Source organism: Lynx canadensis, chromosome X (genome assembly GCF_007474595.2).
Source record: "Lynx canadensis isolate LIC74 chromosome X, mLynCan4.pri.v2, whole genome shotgun sequence".
NCBI classification, from domain to species: Eukaryota; Metazoa; Chordata; class Mammalia; order Carnivora; family Felidae; genus Lynx; species Lynx canadensis.
The window spans coordinates 67,832,300-67,856,618 of record NC_044321.2 but is presented as its reverse complement, the minus strand read 5'-3'; the positions used below and the strand labels follow the sequence as shown (position 1 = coordinate 67,856,618).

Sequence of the window (24,319 nt, the reverse complement as noted above, 5' to 3'; positions counted from 1 at the left end):
AACAACTCTACATGGACAAATTTGACAATTTGGATGAAATGGATTCCTCAAAGGGTGTAAATTATCACAACTCACCCAATATGAAATAGACTACTTGAATAGCCCTATAACTATTAAGAGAATCAAATTTGTCATTAAAAACTGCCCTCCAAAAGAAATCTACAAGTGCCCAAAATTTACAGTTAACATCACACTTAATGGTGAAAAATGTAATGCTTTACTCCTGAGATTAGGAACAAAACAAAATATACACTTTGACCACCTTTATTCAATTTGTACTGGAATTTCTAGCTAATGCAAAAAAATAAGAAAAGGAAATAAAAGTAACGTACAATCATCAGTATTGACAATCCAAAAGAATCTACATAAACAGTCTTACAACTAGTAAGTGAGTTTAACAATGTTTCTGGATACAAGATCAACATACAAAAATCAATTGTGTGCATATATAGGAAAAAGTGAACATATTGAAACTGAAATTAAGCATATAATACCATTCTCAATCAATCAAAATATCAAATATTTAAATATAAATCTAACAAAACATGTATAGGACTTTTATGCTGAAAACTACAAAACATTGATGAAAAAAATCAAAGACGTTCTAAATAAATGGAAAGACATCTGTGTTAATGGACTGAAAGACTCAACAGAGTAAAAATGTAAATTCCTCCAAAATGATATGAAAGTTTAACATAATTCTTACAAAAGTTTCAGCAATATTTTTGATGTAGACAAGAAAATTCTAAAATTCATATGGAAAGGAAATATGTTAATTTAGTTAAAATAATTCTGGAAAAAATACTGAAGTGGAAGAAATCCACCTACCTAAAATCAGGACTTATTGTATAGCTATAGTAATCAAGACTGTGGGGCACCTGAGTGGCTCAGTTGGGTAAGTGTCCGACTTCAGCTCAGGTCATGATCCCACTGTTCGTGGGTTCAAGCCTATGCTGACAGCTCAGAACATGGAGCCTGCTTCAGATTCTCTCTGCCCCTCCCCCACTCATTCTCTCTCTCTCTCTCTCTCTCTCTCTCTCTCTCTCTCAAAAATAAACATTAAAAAGAAAAGACTGTGTGGTAGTCACAGGAGGATACAAATGCAGATCAGTGAAAAGGATTAGAAATAGTCCTGCACAAGTATAGCCAGCATAGTTGATTTTTGACGAAGGTGCAAAAGAAATTCAATGGGGAATGTCTTTTGAAAAAATGGTTCTGAAATAATTTGATAACCATATTAGGCACAAATGAACCTTGACTAAAACCTCACACCTTATACAAAAATGAAATCAAAATGGATCACGGATTTAAATGTAAAAAATAAAACTATAAAATAAATTTTAGAAGATAAAATAAGAGGCAATCTTTAGGACCTAGGACTTGGTGAAGTATTCTTAGAAATGTCACTAAAAGCACAATCCATAAAAGAAAAGAAAAAAAAAAAAAAACAAGAGCTTGGAATTCATCAAAATTAAAAAAAAAAAAACTTTTTTTCTGCAAAATACCAGAATAGTGAAAATAAAAGCTACAGACTGGGATAAAATATTGCAAAACCACATTTCTGATAAGAACTCCTACCTAGAAAATATAAAGAACTCTTAAAACTCAACATTAAAAAAAAAGTCAATTAGAAAATGAGCAAAATGCATGAAGAATCATTTCAATGAAGAGAGTGTATGGATAGCAAATAAGCACATGAAAAGATTTTCAACATCACTAGGCATTGGGGAAGTCAAATTAAGAACTCAAGGATTGGGGCACCTGGGTGGCTCAGTCAGTTGAGCATCTGACTTTGGCTCAGGTCATGGTCTCACAGCTTGTGAGTTTGAGCCCCGCATCGGGCTCTGTGCTGACAGCTCAGAGCCTGGAGCCTGCTTCAGATTCTGTGTCTCCCTCTCTCCCTGCCCCTCCCTCACTCATGCTCTGTCTCTCTCTGTCTCAGAAATAAACAAACATAAAAAAAGTTAAAAAAAAAAAAAGAACTCAAGGATCTATCACTGCATGCACCAGTGAAAATAGATAGTCTTTTTCATTACTAAGAATACCAGATGCTGGAAAGAATGCCAAAAAAACTGGGTTTTTCATACATTGCTGGGAGAAATGTAAAATGGTACAACTTTTCTGGAAACAATTTGACAGTTTTTCATGAAACTAAACATGCAATTACCATATGGCCAAGCATTTGCATTCTTGAGCATTTGTCCTGGAGAAATGAAAACTTAACATCTGCACAAAAGCTTGTTCATGACTGTTCATGACTGTTCATGAAGTTTTAAGGGCCCCTAATTGGAAATAACTTGTGTCCTTTGATGTGGGAATGATTAAACAAACATTGCAAATAAATTGGAAAAAAAATTAGTTCATAAATATCATGTAATACAACTTAACAATAAGAAGGAATGGAGTATTGATACATGTAACTTGAAAAAATCTTCAGGGCTCGTGGGTGGCTCAGTCGTTAAGCTTCTGATTTCTGCTCAGGTTGTGATCTTGCGGTTTGTGGGTTTGAGCCCTGTGTCGGGTCTCTGTGCTGACAGCTCCGAGCCTGGGGCCTGCTTTAGATTCTGTGTCTCCCTCTCTCTCTGCTCCTCCACTGCTCATGCTCTATCTCTCTCAAAAATAAATAAGCATTAAGAAAGTTAAAAAAAAAAAAGAAAAAGTCTTCAGAAAATTATGGTGAGTGAAAAAACCCAACTTCAAAAAATTACATACTATGACTCCATTCATAAAACATTCTTGAAATGACACAATTAAAGATGTGGAAGCCAGATTAGTGGTTGACAGTGGTTGGGAATAGTGGATAAAAGAAGAAGAAGAATAGTGTCATAAAGGAACATAGAAGTGTACATACATACTGTGTAATTTCAATTTAATGTTTTAATTATTGTGATACAATTAGGTTAAACATAAATTGGAGAAAGCTGAGTGAATTTACCTCTGCCACTTCCTGTGAATCTAAAAATATTTTACTATAAAAAGTTTTAAAAATTGGTTCTGAGTCCAATGAAATGAAATTTTACAAATTTTGAAATACCCAAGTAACCATTAAAGAGCTGAAGTTAATGGGGCGCCTGGGTGGCGCAGTCGGTTAAGGGTCCGACTTCAGCCAGGTCACGATCTCGCGGTCTGTGAGTTCGAGCCCCGCGTCGGGCTCTGGGCTGATGGCTCAGAGCCTGGAGCCTGTTTCCGATTCTGTGTCTCCCTCTCTCTCTGCCCCTCCCCCGTTCATGCTGTGTCTCTCTCTGTCTCAAAAATAAATAAACGTTAAAAAAAAAAAAAATAAAAAATAAAGAGCTGAAGTTAATAGAAGTTACATTTTCATCAAGGAAGAACAAGGTTGGAAATGGCATATGAACTATAGTTATAACTACCTGTCTGGTCCCTGTAGAAAAGAACTAATTTGTGTTTTTTTTCAAAGATTTGGTGGGTTATTTCTACAGAAAAAAAAAAAAAACCAAAACCAAAAACAAAATTTGGTGAATTTTTAACTAATTTTAAAAGATATAATCATTTATATTAAATAAGTACTTTCTCAAAAAATAACATTGATATTTAATTATCAATTATCAAAATATTAAATATATTTTGTTTAATTTCCCCTCAAGGTTGTTCTGTTTGAATTATGTTTGCTTTATAAACATGAATATCTGCTTATAAATGTTTTGTTAGCCCTTTATTCAACATTGTATTTGACATTTTTGTACATTATAGTATGTAAAATCAGTAAAATGACCAATTTCAAAAATGAAAAAAAATAAAGTCTAAAAAAATTGTCCTGCAATAGACTGCATGTTTCTTGAATGTCTGAATATTTAGATAAATGTTACCTTTCTGCTAGTAGTATGTTTAAAATAAAAGCATAATTACTTTTATTTTTGCTTATTGACTAATAATTAAATTTTCTTATTCTAGGTACCTATTTATTTCTAATCATATTTTATGCAGCATCCATTTATTATTTTAATGGCCAAACCTGCTAAAGGTTCTATGTTTACAAAAATTCCTTTTGTATTTCTCTTATAAGACTTGGATTGGGAATAGAAGAAGGAAATATCGTTTAATGGGGATTGAAGTTCCACCTCCAAGAGGAGGCCCTGCTGATTTTTCTGAGCAGCCTGAGTCTGGTTCTTTGTCTGCACTCACATCAGGAGAGGAAGCTGGTCCAGAAGTAGGGGAGGATAATGACAGAAATGATGAAGTATCCATCTGTTTGTCTGAAGGAAGCTCTCAAGGTATTTTATATGCTGCACTTCCTAATAATAGCCTTTGTAACTTTGATGGATTTTTAATTTGCTTTTCAGCTAATTGCATTTCACATCTAAAGTTCTCAAAACATTTGGTTAAACGTTTGAAAATAAATTGATTTATTTTTATTTATTTTTATTTTATTGATATGTATATCCACATATATACATAATGAAATGATTACTGCAGTCAAAATAATTAACATATCCATCTCCTCACATAGCTACCATTTACGTGTATGGTAAGAACACCTGAAATCTACTCTTAGCAAATTTCTAGAATGCAATATAGAATTGTTAACTGTAATAATCATATGCATTAGATCTCTAGACTTATTCATCCTACATAATTGCAAATTTGTATCCTTTGACCAAATTCCCCCGTTTTCCTGATCTCCCCACCATGGTAACTACCATTCTGTTCTCTGCTTCATTTCACTTTTTATGATTCCATGTATAAGTGAGATCATGCAGTATTTTTATTTCTGTGCCTGGGTTATTTCAGCTAACATAATGTCCTCCAGGTTCATTCTTCATGCATTATATATACAGTATATAAAATCTCAGTTATGTGGGGAATCTAAATATAATATTATATAATCTCAATTTCTTTATTTATTCATCTGTCAACAGATAATTAGGCTGTTTTCATATTTTGACTACTATAAGTAATGCTGCAAAAAATGTGGAGCACAGATAACTCTTAGAGGTACTGATTTTATTTATTTCAGTTATATATCCAGAAGAGGGATTACTGGATCATGTGGTAGTTATATTTTTACGTTTTTAATGAACCTACATACTCTTTTCCATAGTGACTATACCAATTTGCATTCTGACCAATGATGTACAAAGGTTCTCTTTCCTCTATATCCTCACCAACACTCTTTCTCTTTTATCTTTTTTATTTTATTCTTAATGCTTCCACCTAAAGAGTCTCCCACACTGAGTCATCACAAGGAACACTTATGTACCACAATAATGATCTCTCACATTTAGAAATGTTGTTTATTACAACAATCCATAATTATAATTAAGTACATGATTGTTTTTATTTTATTGAAACTCTAATCAATTTAGCTTTGAATGTTATAAATGTATTATAATAAAAAAGGATATGGTATAATGTGATATGCACCAGGGTAGTAGTCAGGCAACCTCAGTACAAGTCCTGGATCTTCCACTAGCTGATTATGTGACTTCAGGCAAAACATTTAATTCATGGGGCTTTAGTTACACATCTGTAAAATAAAGGAATTAGCCTGGGTCATTTCTATAACATTTCTTAGTTTTTCCCTAATGAGAATTCAAATAATTGCATGTACTTTTTCAATGAACACTTATATTGAGGTTTAATTTACATATCATAAAATTCATTGATTGTAAATGTAGAATTCAATGAGTTTTAGTAAATTATATAGAGTTATGCAACTATCACCATCACTAAAATCCAACTTTAGAATATTTTCACCACTTCAAAAAATTTCTTTGAGCCCACTTGTAATCAATCCTCATTCCCACTTCCAAACCCAGGCAACCACAGATCTGCTTTCTGATAATATAAACTTGTCTTTTCTGAGTATCTCACATAAAAGCAATCATACAATATATAGTATTTTTGCATCTGAGAGAAACAGAGAGAATCTTGCAATGGCCCATTTTGTTTGTTTCTATTTTACTGGATCAGAATATTAACAATGCAGTTTCCAGTTTAATTTTTGCCTTTTAAATTTGATTATGGACTTTCTCATGCCAGAACTTTTGCTTGTAATATTTATGTTGCCGAATATATCAGTCCTTTTCTTTATGATTTCTGACTTTGGTATTAAGATTACAAAGTTCTTCATTGTACCACAATTATGTAAACATAACCCTATATATCATATCTTATGGTTTCATTTTTATAACTTGATATTTATTCTGCATAGAATTTATTTTTACTTAATATTTGTGAGGAAAATACTTAATTTTATTTTTCCAAATGGTTAACCAGTTGCCCTTACACTATATGTTAAATAATCCAGCATTTTACTAGTGAGTTTACTTGTAGCTTTTTATCAAGCTTTATACATACACATGCACACACACACACACACACACATACACACATATATGTATCTATATATATTTTGGATTTTCTATTTTGTTACATTGATCTGATTGTTTATGATTTTGGCTTTATAAAATATCTAAATATCTGGTAGGACTCTGATTACTCTTCTTAGTTCTTGCAGCACAGATTATTCTAGATTAATTTTAGAATTGCTTAATCATACCTTTCCCCAATCCCTCTTGCCAAATATCATTTAAGCTTTTTTTATTGGTACTGAATTAAATGGATAGTAAAATGTGGAAAGATAGAAACAGTTTTCCATGTGTTGAGTTTTAGATGATGTCAGGATATCAATGTGGAGCTGTCCAGCAGACCAATGGATAATGTGGGTCTGAAACTCAGAAAAGGAGTTAAGATATGAAAAGAAATATAGGAGCTACTCACATTGAGGCTGGACAAATGTCTAGCCATAGATATAGAAGATTTAGTTAAGTGAGAAAATGGAAGACAAGAAAGGAAGATAGACAAGGGCTGTATGTTAAGAAATATCCAGATTTGGGGGCTAGGGGAGAAAAGGGAGGCAATGAAAGAACATTCAGATATAGGAGAAACAGGATATTATGATATTATTAAAACCAACCAAAGAGAGAGATTTCAGAAGAAAGAAGTGTCATTATCTCAATCATCTTTTGGAAGGTGAGTAGAAAGTCCTCTCATATGAGGCATTTAAAATGGTCAAAGGTATATAAGTGGACAATATAATGGTAGTACCAGAGGATGGGGAGAGGAATATGAGGAGTTGTTGTTCAATGAATATAAAGTTACAGTTATACAACTGGAGTATAACTGTTGAAAAACATATTGCATATAGTTAGCAATAAGGGGCTATAGACTTAAAAAAAGAAAACTTAACAGGGTAAATCATTAAGTTGTTCTTACCAAAAAAAGAGGGACACAAGAAAACTTTTGAAGGTGATAGATATGTTCATTACCTGGATTGTGGTGATGGTAACATGAGTACTGATATGTTCAAACTCACCAAATTGTTTATATTTATTATGTGCATTTTATGTATACCAATTACACCTTAATAAAGCAGAAATATTAAAATAAACTTTAGAAACAATGAGAACCCGTTGAATTGGGTGCTTAAGGGCTTCTTTCAAAAGCAATGTGTGTTGCGAGGGGTAGGCAAACAGATTGCATTAGGTTGAGTAATGAAAGGGGTATTAAAGCTCTTGGTATTGCCAGGGCCATGTATTTTAATACTAAGTCTTTGAAAAGATGTGTGAATATTCAACTGCTCTCTCTCTCTCCTCTCTCTCTCTCCCCTCCCCTTCTCTCTCTCTCTCTCTGTGCCTTTACCAACATTTACCGTTGGCTTTGATGAAGATGATAACAGGATTTAGTGTACAGAAAACTGTGAAGCAAGAAAAAGGAGAAGATGTTGCATCTTTTCCAAATCCCTTATTTATAATCTAGTTGGTCCATTAAACCAAAAATGGACCAACTTCTATTAGTCTGCTACCAAAGACTATTAGTCTTTACTAAATTGTATGTGCCTGGTAATACTTGAATATTTTCAGTGATTTAGGAATAGATATTTATTTATTTATTTTAATATATGAAATTTATTGTCACATTGGTTTCCATACAACACCCAGTGCTCATCCCAAAAGGTGTCCTCCTCAATACCCATCACCCACCCTGCCCTCCCTCCCACCCCCCATCAACCCTCACTTTGTTCTCAGTTTTTAAGAGTCTCTTATGCTTTGGCTTTCTCCCACTCTAACCTCTTTTGTTTTTCCTTCCCCTCCCCCATGGGTAGAGAATGATGACTGGCAGCTATTTGAAAGATAATGGGGATTTGTGTGTTTCTATGGGTGGGTGGGAGAACTATGAGGAAATATTTTTTTTTTTAATGTTTATTTTTGAAAGAGAGACAGAAATAGAGACAGAGAGAGAGAGAAAGAGAAAATGCAAATGGAGGAGGGGAAGAGAGAGAAGGAAACGGTATCCTAAGCTGCTTCTGTGCTGCCAGCAGAGAGCCCAATGCCAGGCTCAAACTCAGGAACCATGAGATCATGAGCTGAGCCTAAATCGAATGCTTGACCAACTCTGCCAACCAGGCGCCCCAGGAAATATTCTAATAAAAGCAAATTACCTAAGCCCCTGAAAGGGAGTTTCAATCCACTACTTCCATTTCCTCACCTAAAAGGGAATTTTTTAAAAAATAAGTAGTTAATAGGGGAAAAATGATTTAATTTTAAGGTTGCTAATGGTCCACTGCTCCTACACTGGCATCCTTTGTCATTTAATAGTGTGTTCTCTAGACAGGTGACATAGTAATTAAGGCCTAATGAGAAAGAGGAGAGAAAGAATTTAATGCATGAATCAAAAAACACTTGATGGGAAGTGATATTACCTAGAGTCCCTTCAGTGGCTTACTTTTTACAGCTGCATAGTAACCTTTTCATTCTCATCAGAAATTGGAGCAGAAAAGCAGAAAATAGTCTTAAAATACTAAGAGAGCCTTTTTGCTCACTGTTTCCAATGAGTTCTGTCTTATTCTCTTCCTCATTTTGCTGATGGAGAATACTAATCTGACTGATTTAACTGTGTGATCCTTTTGTGATGATTAAGTGAATTGTATCATCTGGCCTAGACTAATATACCTTTAAGATATGCTAACCATATTCTCTTTCAGTTATGAAAATATAGTTAAAAGTCTGTTTACTTTGACATTTACATTGATTACATCTGAGAGATATAGAGATAGAATAATCAGAGTAATTACCCATTCTATTTCAAGAATATAACAATTTGAAATTCAGAGCCCTTTATAATATGGCTGTTACTTCAAGCGGGTTAGAGTCTTCCAAATGTCTAAGAAAAAGAAAAATGTCTTTAAAGCAGGGCTTACATTTTACGTGTTAAAAATCAATTAAAAATTATGTTAAATTTTCCTAGAAAACACTCTACAAGCTAAAAGAAGCATTACATTTTTCAAGCACACTAAAAGGCAGGTTTAGCCAAAATCACCAAAAAGTGCTTGCTGACCTTTTAGCAGTTTCAGTTCGTTTTTTTTTCTTTTCTGAGAGAATAGGTATTTCCCTGATATAGAGCTTTTGACTTACCTCTAGCTTCCACCTTTTATCTCCCACCCTCACCTCTCCCATTTTTTTTTCTTTCCCTGTGTGGAAGTGAAGAGAAAAGAGATGTGGTAAAGCTACCTGGCAAACTCTAGAAAAAGTAATAGATGACTCAGCTCCTTAAAGTTCTGTGTCTACTAAAATATATGTATGGTTGAGCAATTTTAAGGATTTTTACTATCCTGAGAATCAAATTGTTTAAAGTATGACAAAGGTTAACATCTATAATGTTAAATATTTTAACAAATCTTCTTAGCTATATCTATTATATGTATATGCATATCAAATATAGTTCTGCATAATTACATAGTGTGAGTGTATCCCTAATATATAGAATGCCCTCTAGAATTTTCACTGATTAATAACTTTGCTTATTTGTTTATTTTCCAATTTGCAGAGCTGCTTTTCCTGAGGAATAAGCAGTCACATCAACTGTATTTAACTTTCAAACTTTCAGTAATGTGGAAGCTATCTGTAAAAAAGAAAACATGCCTTAATTAGCTGCATCACTTCATACCTTTTTATTTTAGAAATCCTCCAAATAGTTTTTATTTACATCTTATAAAATAATCAAACCTTGTATGAATATGTTGCCAGTAAAGCAAAGCTGTGTATAAAGTTACGAGCAATTAAGAATGGAAATATAAGGCAAGCCTATAAGGAATGATACCAATAATGATCTTACTGATGATTGCTGTAACTTCTATTCTGACAGCATTAGTACTAATATCAGCTCTGCAGCTAAACCTGATGACAACTCCCCCACTTCATTTCATTTAGTGGCTAATTACATATGACATGCAATATCTAAGTAATGAATACAGTCTCCTCCATATAAGCATCATTCTTTTACTAAAAAATTAAATTGAGGGGCACATGGGTGGCTCAGTCTGTTAAGCATCTGACTTTTTTTTAGTTTATTATTTATTTATTTTCAGAAAAAGAGAGAGTGGGAGAGCAAGCACACATAAGTGGGGGAGGAACAGAGACAGAGAGAGAGAGAGAGAGAGAGAGAGAGAGAGAGAGAGACAGAATCCCAAGCAGGCTCCACAATGTCAGCACAGAGCCTGATGTGGGGCTTAAACTCATGAACCATGAAATCATAACCTCAAGAATCCAACTACTGGTTTTGCTTCAGGTCATAATCTCACAGTTCATGGGATTAAGCCCTGCATTGGGCTCCACACTGATAGCAGTGTGCTTGGAATTCTCTCTCTCTCTCTCTCTCTCTCTCTCTCTCTCTCTGCCTCTCCCCTGCTCATGCTCTCTCTCTAAAAATAAATAAATAAACTTAAAAAAACTAAGTTTAATTTTTGGTGTTTAATAGATGCAGAAAAAGCATTTGACAAAATACACCATCCATTCATGATAAAAACAATCAACAAAGTAGATGTAAAGGAAGCATACTTCAACATAATAAATGCCATATATGAAAAGGACACAACTAACATCATCCTCAGTGGGGAACAACTGACATCTTTTCCTCTATGGTCAGGAAAAAGACAGGATATCCACTCTCACCATTGTAATTTAACACACAATACTGGAAGTCCTAGCCACAGCAATCAGAAAACAAAAAGAAATAAAAGGAATCCAAATTGTCAAGGAAGAAGTCAAACTTTCACCATTTGCAAATGACATGATACTCTCTATAGAAAACCCAAAAGGCCCCATTAAAAAACTGCTAGAACTGATACACAAATTTGGTAAAGTTGCAGTACACAAAATCAGCACACAAAAATTTGTTGCATTTCTATACACCAATAAAGAAGCAGGAAAAGAGAAATCAAGGAATTAATCCCATTTACAATTGTACCAAAACCCATAATATACCTAGGAATAAACCTAACCAAAGAGGTAAAAGATCTTTACTCTGAAAACTATAAAACATGGAAGAAAGAAATTGAAGATGACACAAGCAAATGGAAAATCATCACATGCTCATGGATTGGAAGAACAAATATTATTAAAATGCCTATACTACCTAAAGCAATCTACACATTTAAAGCAATCACAACAAATGGTGTTGGTAAACTGGAAAGCTACATGCAAAAGAAACTCAACCACTTTCTTACACCATACACAAAAGTAATTTCAAACTGGATTAAAGATCTACATGTGAGACCCAAAACCATAAAAATCCTAGAAGTTAACACAGGCAGTAACTTCTTTGACATTGGTTGTAGCAACTTCTTTCTAGATATATCTCCTGAGGCAAAAGAAACAAAAGCAAAAATAAACTATTGGGACTTCATCATAATAAAAAGCTTCTTCACAGTGAAGGAAACAATGAAACTAAAATGTGACCTATGGAATGACAGAAGATATTTGCAAATGACATATCCAATAAAGGGTTAGTATCCAATATATAAAGAACTTAACAAACTCAATACCCCCAAATGAATGATCCAATTAATAAATGGGCAGAAGGCATGAATAGACATTTTTCCAAAGAAGACATACAGATGGCCAAGAGACACATGAATAGATGCTCAGCATCACTTATCAGGGAAATTCAGGTCAAAACTACAATGAGATATCACCTCACACCTGTCAGAATGGCTGAAATCAAAAACACAAGAAACAAGTGCTAGGGAGGATGTAAAGAAAAATGAGCCCTCATGCACCATAGGTGGCAATGCAAACTGTGGAAAACCGTATGGAGGTTTCTCAAAAAATTAAAAACGGAACTAACCTACAATCCAATAATGGCACTACTAGGTATTTACCCAAAGAATACAAAAACACTAATTTGATAGGATATATGCACCCTTATGATTATTGCAGCACTAATTTACAATAGCTGAACTATGGAAGTAGCCCAAGGGCGATATATATATGTGTATATATATATATATATATATATAATTATTGAGCCATAAAATAGAGTGAAATCTTGCCATTTGTAATGATATGGATGGAGGTAGAGATTATCATGCTAAGTGAAATAAGTCAGGGAAAGACAAATGCCATCTGATCAATCATACGTGGAATTTATGAAACAAACAAATGAACAATGGGAGAATGAGGCAAACTAAGTAACCATAGAGAACAAACTAATGGTTACCAGTAGGGAGGTGGGTAGGGGATGGGTGAAATAGGTGATGGGGATTAAGGAGTACACCTGTGGTGGTAAGCACTGAGTGTTGTATAGAAGTGTTGAATTACTATATTGTACACCTGAAAGTAATATTACACTGTTTACTGACTGGAACTTAAATAAAAACTTGAAAATAACTAATTAAAGACATAAACAAATTGAATTTATGGTGGAATTTGAATTAAAATTCTGGTGAAATTTTTCTGTATATCTTAAACTCTAATGATGTATATACTCATAGGAGTTCCTCAATTAGCCATGTTTTTTTTCTGTTTATCCTCCATGCTCAGACAGGGCACTCCTATACATCTTTCCATGGGAAGGAATGGATCTGGAAAAATTCTGGGAGGACTGATAAATATTTTTGTTCTGTTTTCTATGGTGAAATAAAGCATCAGTTCCCAAAAGGCTGAGAGCTTCCACTAGTGTTTATCTAAATGATCTACATGCCATGACTGTGCAAAAAAGAAAATGGAGAAATATTACTGTCTTGTTTTACTAAGGAGTAGAGGTGGGGATAATCTAAGACAGGACAATATTTTGTAGACACCTATGCTGTGAACCAGCCACTTTCCCTAGCTCAGCACAGAAGACTTTTTAATAGACTTATTTTTCTGAATTTATTTTTCTTTGTTTATTTTTTCACATTTTTAGAATATTGATTTTTTTATCATATGAGAGATACATGTTTATTATAGAAAATAAAAAAAAATACAATGAAACATTAGAATAGTCCTACCTTTCAGTAATAACTATTCTTAAAATAAGAGTGTGTGGATATTTTTGCCAGTGTTTTCTTTGCATATATGCAGGTGTGTGTGTGTGTGTGTGTGTGTGTGTGTATTCACGTCACATGCCTTTTCACAAAATCAGAAAATTCTGTATTTATAGTTTTATATCATGTATTCAAAAATTATCATCTTTCTCTTATTATAAGTAATACAAATTCATTGTAAAAATATTTAAATATGATTAAACTAATTGAAATAAGAATTAACAAAATATTAAAGGGCGCCTGGGTCAGTTAAGCATCCAACTTTGGCTCAGGTCATGATCTCATGGGTCATGGGTTCAAGCCCCGCATTGTGCTCTGTGCTGACTCAGAGCCCAGAGCCTGCTTCAGATTCTGTGTCTCCCTCTTTCTCTGCCCTTCCTCAGCTTGTGCTCTATCTCTCTCCCTCTCCCTCAAAAATAAAGAAACATTAAAAAAATAAGTAAAACTAAACAAAATGAAGAAAAATAGAAGTTTCCTGTAATTCCGTCCAGAAATAACAATGTCAGTGTTTTGGTATTAAATAACATCATTCTTTTTGTTTCTTTTTCCTCTATGAAAAGGTACACTTCTTTTACTTTTACAAAATTGAGATCACACTGTACCTACATAGTAGGTTTTGTCACCTTCATTTAATTTACTTTCCAATTTTTTGTGAATATTTTCTTTATTATCAATTCTTCTTCTTCTTCTTCATTTTTATAGTATTTATTGTAGGAAGAGGTCCTAAGTGATTTATTGAGTCCTTCATTGTTAAGCATATAGGTTATTTCCATTTATTTTTCAATTATAAACAACACAGTAGTGGCCATCTATCCACACTTGTTTCCTAGAATGCATTGTTAGAGGTACAGTTGCTCATCACAGCATATATGATGTGAATATATCATTTGTGCCTTTTTAAAATAAAAAAATATTTAAGTGATCTTGAGAAAGGTATTCTCAATAAAATTTTGAGGAATGAAAATGAAATCGTGGCCTTTTTTTTTTTTTCTGTAGAAGAGTCCAATGAAGTTCCAAATGAGGCAAGGGTTCATAAGGAGGAGGACCACCATGCAGTATCCGCAGATAATGTGGTATGTACATTTTGAAATTCTTTCCTCATGATGGATTCTTTCCCACATGATGGATTTCAAGGATATGTTTCCCTTTGGTAAGGATATTGGTGTTAGCAGAATAAAATCTTGCTCCACTTCACAAGCCAAAACAGAGCTGTCACCAATGAATTTATATATCTTTGAGAGTTTAAGAAATGAAACTTAAAGCACTGTCATTTGTGCCTCAAACTTTTTGATTGAAGAGATTTGTGGGGCGCCTGGGTGGCTCGGTTAAGCATCCAACTTTGACTCAGGTCATGATCTCACAGTTTGTGAGTTCAAGCCCCACTTTGGGCTCTGTGCTGATGGTTCTGAGCCTGGAGCCTGCTTCAGATTCTGTGTCTCCCTCTCTCTCTGAATTTCCCACACCCGTGCTCTGTCTCTCCTTCAAAAATAAATAAACATTAATTTTTTTTAAAAAAGAAGAGATTTGCACATATAAAAATCTGATGCTTACTACACATAGACATTTTGTACATGTTACTTTTCTTTAACACATTCAGCAAAAAGCAGATTTCTTCTCATTTAACAGGTGGAAGAAATAAAATTGAGGTTAGCCTGAAACCATGAAGGAAGCCCTTGTTAGTTCTGGGTCTTGTATCCAAGGATTCCTGATTCAGAGTTGTCTGTTCAGACCACACCTATCTCTACTATGTTTGGAAACTTACCTTCTTTCTAGTTGTATTAGACTCTTTTAGTCTTCTTAAAAATTGCTCTAATGAGAGAAGGACGATATTAAAAGACTGGTTAACAGGCAGAGACAGACTGTATGCAGATTAAACTGGGCTTTGTGAAAATGTAAACATTATTGATATATAGAAATGTTCTCCAAACAGCTGTTTTAGCAGCATCTGTTTATATTTTGACTCCATCAAGTAATACAGAAATCAAGATAATATTAAAGTCAAAGCCAAAAGCAAATGCCATTTTGCTTTTGTTTTTTTCTTTTGAATTAGTAATTTTTGCTTGATTGAAATCTTTTTAAAAAAATGGTCCCTATAATGGATTTTTGTGTTACAAAATGGGTGTAGCTTCATGATTTACCCAGGCTTCCATTGCAAAAATTATTTATGACACTCTGATTCTTCTATATCTCCTTAATAAAAGTTGACACATAAAATACAATTTTGCTCTTTTTTGTTAAATTCAACAATATATAACAGTGTTTTCCACGTGCAGAATATAGTTTGGAATTACATTTTATTGATCTCAGTCCTGATTTAAGTTGATGTTTGACCCTAGTAACACAACTCAATAGACTATAGGAAAACAAGCTTTGATTTTGATGCCAAGCCATGTTTTCTTTAGATAGCTAGTAATAATTATTTTCCACAATATTAATCATGTTAACATACATTCCACGGAGTAATAATATCCTCTGCTCTATATTTGAGTTGTACTGTACAAGCTATATACAATTATTTACAAATTAAAACCTTTTGCCCTAAACACATGTTCATTTTTAGTCTGAATTTCTCTGCATTGGATCTCCCCTCAGCAGACATTTGGAAATAATAAATGAAGTAATAGCATGGGATGACCGAAGTCACTTAGGGACCTAATTTTTGAAAAACAATTGATTTTTAGAGATAAATTTTGACAAAGCACAAAGACATATAAGACTTATTTATATGCACATATATATCCAGTGATTCTTGATGCCTTCTTCCCTGGATTACTTATCTTCTTTTCCCCCAAACCAATACAAATACAGAATCTAAAAAAAAATTTGGAAAGTGTCAAATCAGGTCTGATGAAAACTGATATGATTAAACACCAAGTTTATAATTATTTTAATTAAAAACAAAATAGATTCATCTCTAATCAGCAGCAGAAAGCAGTTTTCATTGCAACTGTCCTCCTGACTAGTAGGTCACAAACCCTGCTATGGTTACATATCCTTATAGGCAAAGTATTAAGGATGGTCATTCAGGGTATGTTCTCCACTTTTTAAAAATTGTTATTCAAATTCCAATTAGTTAACACACACTGAAATATTAGTTCCAGGTGTACAATATAGTGAATCAACACTTCCATACAACACCTGGTGCTTAAAAATTTAGAGCTGATCTTGTCTTTTGGTTTCGATTTAAAAAAATAATGTTTCATGATTAGAGAACTTTCCTTGCTCTCATGGTTGGAGCTTATTGGTCATTCCTCACATCAGCAGTTAGCTGTTCACTCTTTTGAATAGATATTTAATTAGTACCTACTATGTGCAAAATACTGGACAGACTATGTTGAACCTTAATTCTAAAGATAATGGAAGTTTAACCTCTCTCTCTCTCTCCTCTCCCTCTCTCTCTCTCTCCTTACTGTCCAGTGAAGGAAGAAAACTGCCAGGTTATTTTTATTATCACATCGTAATTGTCTAGCTAATGGAGTGCATTTAATAAATTAATTTTTTAGGGGTGCCTGGGTGGCTCAGTCGGTTGAGCGTCCGACTTCGGCTCAGGTCATGATCTCACCGCTTGTGAGTTCGAGCGCTGCGTCAGGCTCTGTGCTGACAGCTCAGAGCTTGGAGCCTGCTTCAGATTCTGTGTCCCACTCTCTCTCTGCCCCTCCCTCGCTCATGCTCTGTCTCTCTCTCTCAAGAATAAATAAAACATTAAAAGTTTTTAATAAAAAATAAATAAATGAATTTTTTAAAACTGTATTTGACTTTGGAATGCATGTCACATGTTGATACTTTACATTAGAAGTTAGTTGTGAAGAAGTACATGGTAATTTAAAAAAAAAAAGCCCTTGCAACAAGGTAGGTATGGTTAGCATTAGACTACTCTTATGGGAAGTGAGCTTCCTGTCACTGTAGGGCTCTGTTTAAGCAGAATTCAAGTGCTTATTTTTTTTCCTTTTATATTGTGAAAAGTTTAAAGTTTCTTTTTAAGCTTCTTATTTGAGAGAGAGAGAGTGCAAGTGTGAAGGGGTGGGGAAAGGCAGAGAGAGAGGGAGAGAGAGAATTCCAAGCAGGCTCTGGACTGCCAGTACAGAGCCTTAGGCAGGGTTTGATCTCATGAACTGGTGAGATCATGACCTGAGCTAAAATTGAGTTGGACACTTAACCCACTGAGCGACCCAGGGGCCCTGAAGTTTTGCTATTTTAAATAGTATTACAATAATTTTCTATTTACTTAAAAAAATTAATGTTTATTTTTGGGGGAGAGAGAGGCAGAGCGTGAGTGGGGAAGGAGCACAGAGACAGGGGTATAGAATCCAAAGCAGGCTCCTGGCTCTAAGCTGTCAGCACAGAGCAGGTCGTGGGGCTTGAACCCACCAACCTTGAGATCATGACCTGAGCCAAAATCAGACACTTAACCAACTGAGCCACCCAGGCATCCCAATAATTTTCTATTTACTAAGTAGTCATCAATTAAAGGTAGAGGAAGGTGGCTCAAACACACACTGGTTATAACACTGAAGAGCCAGTCAGTTATCAGTTTATTGTGGATAATCTAGACTAGATGATCTCATCATAAAAAGTAAACATTGAATGTATATGTTCTATACATTGTTGAGTGTAGTGATGATAATCAGATATATATTTATTGAAACTTCTCTACTTCTGTTACAGAAAATAGAAATTATTGATGATGAAGAAAGTGACATGATAAGTAATTGTGAAGTTGAACAAGTGAATTCTCTCTTGGATTATAAGGTGAAAGTAATTTCAAATTCTTAATTCATTAAGAGAAGGTACTAATTGAAGCAGACTTTTACAGTACTTATGTACTAGTTTATTTCACTTTTACTTTCATTTGATAAGTTAAACTGGGGCTCCACATTGACTTTCTCAGGCACTTAGATATCAGTCAAGATGTTGGCCATTTTAATGCTGGCTAGTTTAGTGGTTGTGGTTTTAAGCAAAGAGCTTGCTGAGTGGGAGTAGGTGTTGACAGTGTATACCAAGGTGAGGCTGTGCACAGTGTTGGTTAATTTATGTTAGTTGGTTAATTTATGACACTGGATTAAAAGGTAATGTTTATTTTTAAATGGTGGCAAAGGGGAGTTTTTTTTCCAGTGGCATTTGCTGATTTTATCTTGGAATTCAACTTTTGAAGACCATTTCTAGGAAACCTGTTTGAGAAGTTTAAAAACAATTCGCAGAACAAATACCAAATGAATATAAATAGAGATGACATTTTCTTAAAACCACTAGTACCTAAACTGAAAGGCTTATGTTGTGAGTGTGCCATACATAATTTTATTTTATTAAATTTTGACATGAGATATCTGTCTATATGTCAATATGTTTTCTGCATAGATATATAATTATTACCACTTTGTTAATCAATACTGTACCTTACTAGGTAACTTTGTGGCTTTCCAAATTTTGGCCAATCTTTCTATCCATATACAAAAGTTCTTTTCTTGAAATATCATAAGTGACAAAGCAGAGATTAGTCATCCTAAGCTGTTAATAGAAAAAAAATAATCAGAAAAGAATACTTTTCATTTTCTCAGAGTCTTTTTGGTTTTACTATAATTGAAATTATGTACTTAAACAGATTATTTCCTAAATGTTTATAACATGTCAGACTTTATAATATTGAACATTATAAACATAGGAGACAATTATCTTTTGAAATTTATTTGGTAAGTGGTCAAAATGCACACTACAATCCAGTATTTAAGCTGTATTTCCAACTAATAAAATTATAAAATTGTATTTCTGAACTACAAGAGATCATTCTTATCTTTCCTCCATAGTCATAAAGTATTTCTAAATGCCCAGTTAGGTTTAAAGAGCTCTGTACCATGTGGCACAAGGTATGAAAATTACAAAGAGGACCGGATTGCATGGCTGCTAAGTAATCTCCACTTAGTACTCTCAAACAGGTCAAATGGAGTTGGACTCAAAACAGAGGATACTCTCCAGAACCTTTCCCTTCTGGAGTGCCACTTGAGAAGGTTTTGAGCTAAAACAAGGGTAGGGCAGAATGTTCTACCCAGAAATGCTAATTACATTTTTATTGCACTCTATAGGACATTTAATGATTCAATGCTTTCCATTGCGGTAAATGCTGTGGGAATAGGAGTCCTTAACTATCTTGTTAAGAATGTCTTTGACAACACATTACTATCCTACATAAATGTCTTTCCTTTAACTCTAAAAAATTAGCACCTATATAGAAAATATATCTTTCCATAATCATTTTTTTTATTTTTAAGGTTTATTTTTGAGAGAGAGAGAGAGAGAGAGAGAGAGGCAGAGTGCTAGTGGGGGAGGGCAGAGAGAGAGGGAGACACAGAATCTGAAGCAGGCTCCAGGCTCTGAGCTGTCAGCACAGAGCCTGCTACAGGGCTCAAACTCACAAACCATGCAATCATGACCTGAGTTGATGTCGGATGCTTAACCAACTGAGCCACCTAGGTGCCCCTTTTCATAACCATTATTGAAAATACTTCACTTCATTTGTTATTTCTTACCTTAATTCAAAAGCAAGGGTAAATTAGGAAAGGAAAGAAGATGGAAGACTAGAAGAATCCTGAGCTGACCTATTCCCACAGAAATACCTAGGCAATATTATACATCTATTCAACTGTTACTAAACACTACCAGAAGAGATGTTGCACAGCTAGTGTTAAGAAGCCACATATAAAGGGTAAGGGGCAGAGATGCAGTTGGGAACCAACTCCCTGTGTGAGTAAATACAAACAAGAGAGACATCACAGTCATGGAGAAGTGACTCAGACTCCTCAAAGAGCACTGCTGGCACTGGGGACACCACAGGGAAGAAAAGTCCCCATAATGTTTGGCTTTGGAAACCAGCAGGCATTAACTCTGGGAACTTTAAAAATCAGTAAGCTTAATGCCATGAAAGCTGAAGGTTGATAGGAAACCGAGTACTTATCCTTAAAGAGACAGTATACTAAGTAAATGGGTCCAAGACACAGCACAGAAAACAGCAGTTTGAAAAGTGCCTGAAGTATACATGAAAGGCATTTATTGTTTAATCTTAGAACATGTACTGGAAGGAAAGGGATCTTCATATTTCTTCAAGAATGAAAGTTCAACAATGTCAAAAATTTCTTGGCTTTTCCCAGAGTAAAGAGCGAGAGGCCTACAAGAGCCATTTCTAACACTCTCCATCTTCCTTGCCAGCAACAACTGCTTCACCAAGTAATTCCTCTGAGGACCAACCACACCCAAAACACCTGCCATGATAGGCACAGCCTCCAAAGCTGTTCCTGACCAACTACACCTGGTTTACAGCTTTGGCACAGACCAGCACCAAAACAAAGTGACTCCACTCATATGGAGGGGGTAACAAACGAACACACCAGGCACCCACAATTACTGTAGCCAGACCCCTTAGCTGCATGTATAAGGAAGGGACTGAGCCCTGAACTTCCGTGTATGTGCAGTCTTGGCAGAGAGGTTAATAGCACACTGTTAGAATGAGTAATGGCCTCGCCCACCAACCAGTACTACTTGGCCTCAACCAGGACACTCAAAGGTGTGCTCACAGAAGGCAAAGTGGGCCATAGAAGCTATCTGGGATGAAGGCAACTATGCTCAGCCACAACAGGAAGTGCCTGCAACCCACACAGGGGATACCCCTGGGGCACCTGGTTCTGGTGACATGGGAGAATTGAATTATAGGGCACCACAGGACCTCTTATACACGAGGCCACTACTTGAATGACCAGAAGATATAGCTACTCTACCTAATACATAGAAACACACACACAGAGTTGGATGAAATGAGGAGTCAGAGGAATATGTCCCAAATGAAAGAACAAGACAATCACAGTAAAGAGCTAAATGAAGCAAAGATAAGAAATATGCCTGATAAAGAGTTCAAAGTAATGGTCATAAAGATACTGAAAAGACATGAGAAAAAAAAAGTGGATAAACCCAGTGAGAATGTCCACAGAGAATTAGAGAATATAAACAAGAATGAATCATAGCTGAAGAATTCAATGACTGACATGAAAAATACAGTAGAGGGAATCAATAGCAGATTAAAGAATGCAGAAAAATGAATCAGCAATCTGGAAGACAGGGTGATGGAAAGTGACTAATCTGAATAGCAAAAAGAAAAAGAATAATAAAAGGAGAATAAGTTAAGAAACTATGCAACACCATCAAGCATAACATTCACATTATAGAATTCCCAGAAGGAGAAGAGAGAGAGAAAGGGAAATGAAAATTATTTGAAAAAAAAAAAACAATAGCAGGACACGTCTCTAACCTGGGGAAAGAAACAGTGATCCAGGTCCAAGAAGTAAGTAGAACCCCTAACAAGATGAACCCAAGGAGGTCCACACCAAGACACATAATAATTAAACTGTCAAAATGTAATATTGAAGAAAGAATTTAAAAGCAGCAAAAGAAAATAGTTACAAACAAGGGAAACCCCAAAGGGCTATCAGGTAATTTTTCAGCAGAAACATTGCAGGCCAGAAGGGATTTGCATGATATATTCAAGGAGATAAAAGGGAGGAAAAAAAACTACAACAAAGAATACCCTACCCAGGAAGGTTATCATTCAGAATTGAAGGGAAGAGGAAGAGTTTCCTAGACACCACCCCCCACAAAGAAGAATGTTAAAGGAATTCATTGCCAGTAAACCAACTTCACAAGTAATGATAAAGGGACTTTTTTGAGCAGAAAGAAAAGGCAATGACTTGAAGAAAGGAAATTAAGCAAGGAAATAATTTCCAGGTTAAAGCAAACATAGAGTGAAAGTTAGTCTATTAGTCACTTATAAACTTCATAAAGCCAGTAAGGAGTTTAAAACATAAAAGTAGTAAAATCAAATGTGGCTATAAAAGGGATACACAAAATAGGAAGATGTAAAATATAACATTATGTACATAAAATGGAGGCGGGAGTAACAAGGTAGTGCTTTTAGAAGGTATTGAAACTAAAGTGACCATCAACTTAATGTAGACTGCTATTCAAATAAAATGTAACATATGAATGCAATGGTAACCACAAATCAATAAATTACTATAGATATACAAAACGATAAAGAGAACAGAAACTAAACATAACACTAAAGTAAGCCATCAAAACACAAGGGAAGTAAACAAGAAAAGAAAGGAACAGAGAATAACTATAAGAACAACCAGAAAACAATTTTTAAAAAGGCAATAAGTACATACCCATTAATAACTATTTTAAAGGTAAATGGACCAAATGCTCCAATCAAAACACAGGGTGACTGAATGCATAAAAATGCAAGACCCATCTATATGCTACCTATAAGACACTTCAAAACTAAGACACATGCAGATTGAAAGTGAAGGGATAGAAGAATATTTACCATGCCAATGGAAGCCAAAAGAAAGCTGGGTAGTAATACTTATATCAGACAAAATAGGCTTTAAAGCAAACTGTAATAAGAGCCAAAGAAGGACACCACATGATGATAAAGGAGACAGTCCAAGAAGAGAATAGAATGATTGTATATATTTATGCACCCAATATAGAGGCACCAAAATATATAAAGCAAATATTAAGAGACATAAGGGGAGAAATTTACAGTGATGCAACAATAGCAGGGAACTTTAAGACCCCACTTACATCAATGGATAGATCATCCAGACAGAAAATCAACAAGGAAACTATGGCTTTGAATGGCATATTACTCCAGATGGACCTAATTGTTATTTCCAGAACATTCTATCAAAAAACAGAAGAGCACACAGTCTTTTCAAGTGCACATGGCACATTCTCCAGGACCAATCATATATTAGGCCACAAAACAAGTCTCAATAAATATGAAAAGCTTAAAATAATATCAAGCACAACATTAACCACAACAGTATGAAACTAGAAATCAATTACAGGGAAAAAAACTGAAAAAAACAAACACAATCGTGGTAACCAACAAGCTACTAAACTCCAGTGGGTCAATGAAGAAATCGAAGGCAATTAAAAAATACATGGAGACAAATGAAAATGAAAACACAGCAATCCAAAATCTTTAGGATGCAACAAAAGCAGCTCTAAGAGTGAGCTTCATATAGCAATACAGGCCTACCTCAAGAAACAAGAACAATCTCAAATAGACAACCAAGCCTCACACCTAAGTAACCATAAGAAGAAAAAATAAATTCCACAGCTAGTAGAAGGAAGGAAATAATAAATGTTAGCACAGGAATAAGTAAAATAGACACTACAAACACAATAGAGAATATCAACGATACCCATTGCTGGTTCTTTGAAAAGTTAAACAGAATTGATAAATCTCTATCTAGACTCATCAAGAAAAAAGAGAGATGACTCATCAAATGAAGGGAGAGAAATAACAACCAACACCATAGAAATACAAAGAAATATAAGAAAATATTATGAAATATCATATGACATTAAATTGGACAGCCTAGAGAAATGAACAAATTCCTAGAAATATACAGTCTCTAGAACTGTCCAGGGATGGATGAATGGGTAAAGAAGTAGAGATGTGTGTGTGTGTGTGTGTGTGTGTGTGTGTGTGTGCATGTGTTACTTTGCCATAGAAGAAGAATGAGTTTTTGCCACTTGTGACCACATGGATGTACAGAGGGTATCACACTAAGTGAAATAAATTCAACAGTGAAAGGTGAATATGATATGATTTCACTTGTACATGGAATTTAAGGAAACAAATGAACACACAAAATAAACAGACACTTAAATATGTAGAACAAAGTGGTGGTTGCCAGAGGGGAGGTGGATGGGGGAATGAGCAAAATAGATGAAGGGAATTAAGAGGTGCAAACTTCCAGTTATCAAATAATTAAGTTGGGACACCTGAGTGGCTGAGTCAGTTAAGCCTCTGACACTTAGTTTTGGCTCAGGTCATGATCTCACACTTTGGTGAGTTTGAGTCCCAGGTCAGGGTCTGTGCTGGCAACAAGGAGCCTGCTTGGGATTCTCTCTCTCCCTCTCTATCTTCCGTTCTCCCAC

At 34.7% G+C, this 24,319-nt stretch overlaps 1 protein-coding gene across 1 annotated transcript in view; it reads left to right on the top strand.

Moving 5' to 3' along the window:
• The window catches only part of HDX (highly divergent homeobox), a 154,763-nt gene that overhangs the window by 108,171 nt on the left and 22,273 nt on the right, over positions 1-24,319 (top strand). The window contains exons 5-7 of the mRNA XM_030306310.1: positions 4,025-4,232; positions 14,321-14,397; positions 17,990-18,073. Coding sequence (XP_030162170.1) covers positions 4,025-4,232; positions 14,321-14,397; positions 17,990-18,073 — 369 coding nt within the window. The remainder of the gene's footprint in view (positions 1-4,024; positions 4,233-14,320; positions 14,398-17,989; positions 18,074-24,319) is intronic.